At 37.7% G+C, this 8,854-nt stretch overlaps 1 protein-coding gene across 2 annotated transcripts; it reads left to right on the top strand.

Moving 5' to 3' along the window:
* Nucleotides 1-216: 216 nt before the first annotated feature.
* On the top strand, nt 217-4,521 carry LOC131227884 (putative pentatricopeptide repeat-containing protein At3g49142). Of its 2 annotated transcripts, none has more exons than XM_058223713.1 (2): nt 217-2,000; nt 4,112-4,521. In XM_058223713.1, the coding sequence occupies exon 1, from the start codon at nt 282-284 to the stop codon at nt 1,956-1,958; it is 1,677 nt and encodes a 558-aa protein (XP_058079696.1). In that variant the 5' UTR covers nt 217-281; the 3' UTR covers nt 1,959-2,000; nt 4,112-4,521. The 2 variants fall into 2 exon arrangements, with proteins under 2 accessions (XP_058079696.1, XP_058079695.1); XM_058223712.1 differs by lacking the exon at nt 4,112-4,521 and adding an exon at nt 2,398-2,654.
* Nucleotides 4,522-8,854: the final 4,333 nt, after the last annotated feature.

Genomic DNA, 8,854 nt, shown 5'->3' with positions numbered 1-8,854 from the left:
TCTCCGCAAATCGGAGGCTAGGATCGCTCAAACAATCTGATATCTGGACTTTTACTTGGTCGGTTTAATTTGAGTTAATATTTTCCACGTGTACAACTCTATGTGCCTGCGTATCAAGTGTCATAGGCAGCCAGAGTACCAAATAACCCTGAAAAACGATTTTAGCGTACCATATCGTATCGGGCCGTTTTGGGCCGATACGTGCCGTACCAGTTTTGTTCGACTCTCTCTCTCGATGCAGACCTTTCAGTTCTCTTTCAATCTTCTCTCGATCAGCCCTTATGCAGAAGCTACCCATTCCAAAACAGCACTTGAGATGGTGGATGAAATCGAAACAAACACCCACATTCCCATTTGCGTCTTCTCACTCTAACTCTACTCAAATCTCACACGATCTCACTCTCTACGATCGCATCTTGAAATTTCTTCAAAACCCAAATTCAGTTTCTGATCTTAAACGAATCCATACTCTCGTCATCAGAAATGGTCTCTTGTCGAAATCGGTTTTAGCTTCCATGCTGATAAGAAGCTATGCTTTATTGTCGGGAATTTCTGATGCTCGGAGACTGTTTGATAATTTGCCGAAACAGACTGTTTATACCTATAATTACATGATTAAGGCTTACGTTGATCTAGAACACTATGAATTAGCATTGGCAGTGTATTCTCAAATGCTCTCAGTGGAAGCAGTTCCGCGTAATTGTATTACTCTAAGTTTCATTGCCAAAGCGTGCATCTGTTTGAGGACCATACTACTTGGGAAAATTGTTCATGGTCATGTTTTAGTAACTGGGTTCGAATCGGATCTCCATTTGGCAACCGCTTTTATCGATTTCTACTGCAAGTGTGAGCATATAGAAGATGCACGGAAGGTGTTCGATGGAATTACTAAGAGGGATGATTTTGTTTGGACTGCTATGATTTGTGGCTATTTTAGAATTGGAAATTATTTAGAGGCTACGAGCATGTTTTCTGAGATGAGAGAGACTGCGTTGAAGGGTAATATCGTCACTTGGAATGCTTTGTTAACTGGCTTTGTTCATGGTGGGCTTATATCCGACGCTTTGGGTGAATTCAGACGAATGCAAGTGGATGGTGTACAGCCTGACAAGGTCAGCTTGGTTACAATTCTACCTGCGTTCTCACGCTTTGCAATTTTAAAGTTGGGTTTTGAAGTTCATGCTTATGTAATTAGAATGGGGTTCGAGTTAGATCTTTTTGTGGTTAGCTCTCTTGTTGACATGTATGCTAAGTGTGGGAAGCTGATGTTGGCTCGATGCTTGTTTGATCGGGTTAAGGTGAAAGATATTGGGTTATGGAATGCAATGATTGTTGGTTATGGGATACATGGACAAAGTAAGGAGGCTTTGCAACTATTTCATCAAATGCAAGTTTTGGACATGAGGCCTAATGTTATTACTTTCACTTCCATCCTCTCTGCTTGTAGTCATGCCGGGATGGTAAATGAAGGGCGTCAGTGTTTCGATTCCATGGTTTGTGATTATGGAATCACACCTTGTCATGAGCATTATGCTTGTATGGTTGACATGTTTGGTCGAGCCGGACGGTTAAAAGAAGCCTATGAGTTTATTAGGAGCATGCCAGTAGAGCCTACGAAAGATGTGTGGGGAGCCTTCTTGGGTGCATGTAGGAATCATCGAGATTGGAAGCTTGCGGAGATTGCAGCACAGCATATCTTTGGGTGCAAAGATATCGGCATGGATGCTGGGTATCATGTTGTGATGTCAAATATCTATGCAGAAACTGGCCGATGGAGTGATGTGGCGAAATTGAGGGCTTCAATTAGGGATGGAGGATTGAAGAAAAGATCAGGATTTAGTTGGATCGAAGTTGGGGACATTGTGCATACCTTCTATATGGCGGATATGTCGCACCCACAATCCTACCAGATTTATGATCTCTTAAAGAGCTTTGAAGAAGTTGAATATCGGATATAACTTGGTGGACTCAAACTCTTATTTGGTGGTCCTCATCCAAAGGTTCCATTTCTGTCCTCTTTTGTATGTTATTTGATTATTGATCTTTTTCCTTTGTGTAATTTAATCAATTCTTTTGTAACCATTTCGGTGCTCCTATTAGAAATATCATTTATGAAGAAATACTCCTAATGAAATGGCACACTCTGTTTCATTATTTGATGCCTTCTTTGGTGCATCGAACTCACCTTTCTTACTTTTGTCATTCATTTTCATTAACGATTTCAAGTTCCATTCGCTCATTTGTGTACTAAACTTTGTTTATGCAAGCCACATTAGCTATCTAGATCAATGTTTTAAGTGAAAACCTTGAATATCTATCGCTTCTTTCTCTTAACTTATCAGTGAAATGCTTTTCATATATGTGGCAAACTTTTATGAGATCTGTATTGGTAATCAGGTAGGTTCTATCTTGGATGGGCCAAATCCCAAAATTCACACCGATTGGGCAATAGCAACCCATAGATTGGATTTTTATTTTTACAAGAGAGATGGTAAAAAAGAATTTTTTGGGTTATAGCCCATTCAAGGTATGATACATACTTTCCACATATACAAAAACATGTCACTCATGAGCAAGTGAAAAAAGTTACAAACACCAGGCTTGCCCCTGTTTTAAGACATGATGATTTGGCGCAAGGTTTATTTGACTTGAGTCCATGAGATTCGCATGCCATCTGTGGTTTCAGGAACTTGAATCTCTGCTGAAGCTTTGACTATGTAGACATTGTTTTACATCAGCTGCACCAAATGATCTGCTCCTTAGCATAGTAGACATTGTTTTACATCAGCTGCACCAAATGATCTGCTCCTTAGCATAGTTTAAAAACTTGAAAACTCTACTTAACTCAAAGGTCTGTTGAGTTGAGGGACTCGGACGAGTTGTTTCTGAGTTTCTGTGGTAATACTTAATATTTTGAGTTGAGTTTCGTCGAGTCAAGTTGAGTCTTTTTAACTCTTGATTGAGTCATGACCAAATGGAATTTTTCGAGTCTCGATGAAATCTGATCGAGCTGAGTTGATTAGGCCAACTCAGATTGAGTTTTTGTGTGTGTGTGTGTGTGTGTGTGCGCACACATGAAATCTGATCGAGTTGAGTTGATTAGGCCTCATGTGTGCGCACACACACACACACACACACACAAAAACTCAATCTGAGTTGGCCTAATCAACTCAACTCGATCAGATTTCATGTGTGCGCGCACACACACACACACACAAAAACTCAATCTGAGTTGGCCTAATCAACTCAACTCGATCAGATTTCATCAAGACTCAAAAAATTCCATTTGGTCATGACTCAATCAAGAGTTAAAAAGACTCCATTTGTGTGGTTTAGACCATACAAATGAGTCTGCTTGGTTTCTTGGGCTAGCTTATGCAAAATGTCATTTGAATCAAATCATCCTAAGGGGCATATGGCAAGCTGAATTTACACTCGACTGATGTTATTGGGACGAATTACAGGGTCCTGCTCACCAGCAAATTTATTGTTTGCCGATAAGAGGATTCCATACATTTGGGGCATGTTCTATTGATACAAACCATGTATCTTTCGGGACGCATTGTGGATATGTGATCCCCCAGATATCTTGTAGAGAAATATGTCAAGGCTTTGGTATTGCTGGCCTGCAAATAGATTTTATTAAGAGGAAAATTACAGCAAAGGTTTACATTCAACAATGAAAAGATAAAAGGATTGGTAGAATCCATGATCTTTTGTTTAAGGGTCAGCAAAGGTCTGCATGATAGATGAACATTTGTTTGTTGAATTCAGATTGTTTTTTATTTTTCGTTTTAATGGTCCATTAGATGTCCACCAATTGGCCATTATTTATAGTACAATTTTTGGTATATGACCCATTTGAGTTCAACTTATGAATCATTTCACTCTGCCACAGCATCAAAGCTTTCCTCAAAATCAAATATAAAAACCCCAGAAGAAAGAAATCATTATTTTCAAAACAATAGTAGAATTTGGAGTGAGAAAAAAGAAAATTACCAATGGTCCACATTCAATGTAGATGTGACCCAGCAACGGGAAGAGTGACACACATTTGTGGACGAATCAGTGCATTGCCTCGTCCTAATTAGTATTAGCATTCATCTTACAGAAATCACAAGGACAATTATCTGAAAGCTTTTGGATGCGAGGGTAATCAGGTGATTTGGGTGAGCGAAGTTTTTTTTTTTTTTTTTTCTTTTTCTTTTCATTCACTGTAATGCGCATGGTCAGTGTGAATCTGAACTTTTCCCTTGGCGGAGTGAAAGGTCTTGAAATAAGACACACATCTTCATCATAACAATGACACCCACAATTTGGATGATTCAGATTGAGGATTCTGTCTGATTGGTGGCCATCAAATGGATGGTTAAAATGAAAAATAGTCAGTATTCTGTCTGTTTGATTTTCCATCTGTTTGATTTTCCATGTTACATGTAAATCCTTGGTAAATAAGTAATTACTACCTTTTCACCTAGATTGAAAATGGGTGAGTAATTCCGCCTCGAAAATTGGCTAAAAAATATTGACTTAAATTTGTGAGCCCCACCGTGATGTATATGATATATCTGTACCATCCATCTGTTTTATCAGAACATTTTGGGGCATGAGCCAAAAAATGAGGCAGATCCAACACTCAAGTGGCCCACATGAAAGGAAACAATGGCCTCAATTCATCCACCATTGAAAGTTGTTTCCTTCACTGGGCCCAAATTGAGGTTTATTTGTCATCTAACCTGTTCATAAGGTCACACGGACATGGATAAGGAGAAAACAACTGTCAGCTTGATCCAAAACTTACAAGAGCCCCAAGAAGTTTTTAACGGTAGGCATTCAATTCCCACAACTTCCTGTGGTGTGCTCTACTTGAGCTTTGGATTTGCCTCATTTTTGGGCTCATGCCATAAATTCAGCTGGCATAACGAATGGACGGTGTGGATAAGTCATATACATCATGGTGGGCCCTACATTTATTTCACAATTTTTTTGATTTTAGTGTTAAAAAAGTAGGCTGTCACTGTTTGCATCGGGAAAATTGCAATAATTACTTAAGTAAATAATTATTACCCATTTACATAGTAATTATAGTTGACATGAAAAATCCAACAGGCCCTAAATTCAACAAACAACTTCACACTAATTGGAGGTTGAGGTTGTCATATAAATATGATTTTAAGTGCAAGGCAATGTCTAAATTGGGAGCTTGTGATTTGAATGGGTGGATTGAAGTACATATACGCCATGTGTTCAATGGCCATGGACAACAGATGAATAAAAGAAAGAGAATTGGAGCTTGCATGATCAGGTATGCTAGTTCTTCCTTGGCTCAAAGCTTGATGTAATTACATCTTTGTATTAGGTAAAAGATGGTGAATGCAATGAACAGAGATTAGCCAAAAAATCATTGGGATTGAGGTTGGGCTCTGTGGGCTCCACGGTGATATGTGTAGGACATACACCCCATCAATTAGATTCACCTTCCATGGTGGGCCACTTAGGTGGGCTACACCACATACAACAGTTGAGAGTGGATCCTCACCCATTGAAACTTTTCTGATTGTATATAGGGCCCAGTGACATGTGGTTCAGACAGCCAACCCATATATTGTGTGTCCTGTTTGGACGAGGGGTCACACCAACTTTCAGGCCATTCCAAAGCTCAGGTGGGCCCCATCAAGTGCTTTTTGATCCTTTAAACATGATTTCACATCATTTTAGGTGGTGTGGCTTACCTGAGTTATGAATACAACTGAATTTTGGGACATCCCATGATCTAGAGGGGACCCAGCAAATGCACAATATAGATGGATCTAGAGGGGACCCAGCAAATGCACAATATAGATGTTCGATATATATCGCAGTGGGTCCACGAAGCTTGACCTCATTGGAACCTTAGGGGAGTGAGGCCCATGGAGCCCCACCTCATGGGAAGCTCTCATGAGTGTGTGTGTGTGTGTGTGTGACCAGTGCACCTTCTTATGTGAGGACCCATGCACACATTTGCACACATGTCTTAGGCACAAAATCTGAACGGTCAACGTGATGCAGCACCTCTTAAATCTGTATAATATTGTTGTTATGTTACCGGGGTTCTGTTTTATTTGTTTATGGTCTCTTTGTCAATATATCTTGCGTGCTTCTTAAATATTGTTGTCTTAGTACAGGGTCTTGTATATGTTCAACATAATTTATTAGGTTTTGTTGTTCTTTAGTTAAAACATATATATTTTTATTTTTATCTGTGTATCCTAGACTACATATCCCATAGTTTGTATTGGTTTCCATTTTTCCTGTACTAATATCTTCATAATCTTAATTTGAAAATTGAATATCATCTCGTATATGTTTTACTTCATTATTAGAATACAAGTCCAAAGAGTTTAATTTTTCTTATTCGGAATCTGAGCTAGAGTGTTCTTTTAATATATTATATAAATTTTTCTTTAAATTTTTATCTATGTCTAAAATATTTATTTTGTTATTGAGAGGGAAATTGTTTTTAAAACGTCTAACTTTACCACATTTATAAGATACTGATTGTTTATTAAAAGTCTTATATGACACTTTTTTATTTTTCCAAGTTCTTTTAAAGTTATAAGGTTTCTTTTTTCATGAATATAATTTATTAAAATTTTTAAAATATTTTCTTAGAAGGTGCTTATTCGGATCTGCTTTAAAAAATAAAAATAAAAATAAAAATGAATGAGTAGAGTGGATATAACATATTTGTTCGCATAATTGTCCTATTTCTATCCTAAGTTTTCTTTCTTAAAAAAATAAAAAATAAAAAATAAATAAAATTTAAAAAAAACAAATCTTAGATTTTAATTTTAATTCTGAACATAAGGTTAATCATTCAATTTAGATTATGGATATGAAATCTTCATAAGTAATCCTATCATAAAGAATGTTTCCGAAATTATAATATTTTCTTAAAATTAATTTTACTTTTTTTGTAAATAATTTACATAATCCATATAGAAATATTTCTTTCCAATATGAAACATTACAATTTATTCTAAGCATAACTTTGTTAATAAAGATATTTTTATACCATCTAAAATCTGATAATGCAGGGCATCTTAAATGATTTAGTATTTTGCTTGCTCTTTGCCCAATATTAGTAGGATTTCCTAAGAAATATTTAAGGATGGTGAAAATAAAAGTATTAAGTGTATCTTGTATTGGTTTTCATTGATCTAGTATTGGTTGATTATTATTATCTATTTTGTAAGCTAGTAAAATGCGTTGCCGATCATCTTGTGTTAGATAGTTTTCCCAACAACCTTTGAGATGTCCAATAAAACCGAAGACAACTCTTTGGGCAGTGGTAAAATCATCAATGCCTTTATTCTTGTAACCGATGACGGCCATAGTGATTTTATTAACATTGCTAAGAATTTGATATTTAGATTGGCCATTTATATTCTGTTCATAAATTGTTCCAACATTGTATGCACTTTGTATATTTTGTTTTTATTCTTTAATTGTAAATCAACAATGGTAGGTATAGGATAATAATTATGAGTGTGTGACAGAGGTAGAGCTGGGCATCGGACCAAGTTGGATCGGATTCGGTCCAACTCGATTCGGTCTGAAATCTACGTGGGTGGACCCAAACTCGATCTGATCCGGGACCGAGTCCGGGACATCTGACTCGAACTGATCCGATGCATGGTTGGCCTGACCCGAACCGAGTCCGACTTGGTTAGGGAAACCGAGTTGAATCGAGTTGAGTACTATTTGAATCGATTTTTTTAACGGTGAAGATCATTATCCTCGCTGCTATTTTCAGTGTGGTCCATTTAAGCATTAGATATAATTCATTTTTTTTCAAATCCTCTAAAATGATCACGAAAATGGATAAACGGTATGGATATAATAAATACATCATTGTGGGGCCCATGTAATTGTGATCTCATTTGAGTCGTTCGTACAACTCGGAGCTTGAGGCATGTCTCCCCTCGTCTTTGCACGACACGTATTACACCTTAGTTGCTGCCTATGTTGTCCCATCAGATTACGTAACGACAGGTTGAGTGAGGGCTACTAAAGTAACATCACCAAGTTCAGTGGGCCCCACTACGCTGTATGTGTTGTATCCACACCATCCATCCATTTTGAGATATTATTTTAGGGCATAAGCCAAAGAATGATGCAGAGTAAAAGCTGTAGTGGACCCCACTATAGAAAACAGTGGGGAGAGTGATTCCCACCATTGAAAATAAGGCCCACTGTAATGTTTATTTGAAATCCAACCTGTTCAAAAGTTGAAAAAGACATAAATAAGGGAAAACACAAATATCAAGTTGATCTAAAACTTTTGTGGCCTTTAGAAGTTTTTAATGGTGGGCATCACTGTCCCCACTGCTTTCTGTGCTAGGGTCCATTAGAGCTTGGGATTTAATTCATTCTTTGGATATTGCCCTGAAATGATCTCTCCAAATGGATGGAAGGTGTGGATACAAAACATACATCATAGTGGGGCCCACGGAACTTAGTTACGTCACTCTAATAGAGACTCTCACAGCCTACCATGTTGACGTGCACAGCACGTAATACAACTGTTTCTTGTTGACGTGCGGTGCACGTAACACAGTGGCGACTGGTGAGTAAACTCTATTGGAGCCCACCGTGAATACATGTGGTTTATCCACGCCGTTCATTCATTTTTTCAAATCATTTTAGTGGTTGAACCCAAAATCGATGCATATCCAAAGCTCAAGTAGACCACACCATAGGAAAAACTGAAAAAGTAAAAAGTATTGATTTTCACTTCGGATCGGGCTAGATCGGATCAATTCGGATCGGATCAGTCCGGATTGACCACAACCCGATCTCAATCCGAAAAACA

The sequence above is a fragment of the Magnolia sinica genome, chromosome 15 (genome assembly GCF_029962835.1).
Source record: "Magnolia sinica isolate HGM2019 chromosome 15, MsV1, whole genome shotgun sequence".
NCBI lineage: Eukaryota > Viridiplantae > Streptophyta > Magnoliopsida > Magnoliales > Magnoliaceae > Magnolia > Magnolia sinica.
This window is presented reverse-complemented; position numbering and strand designations above follow the sequence as displayed.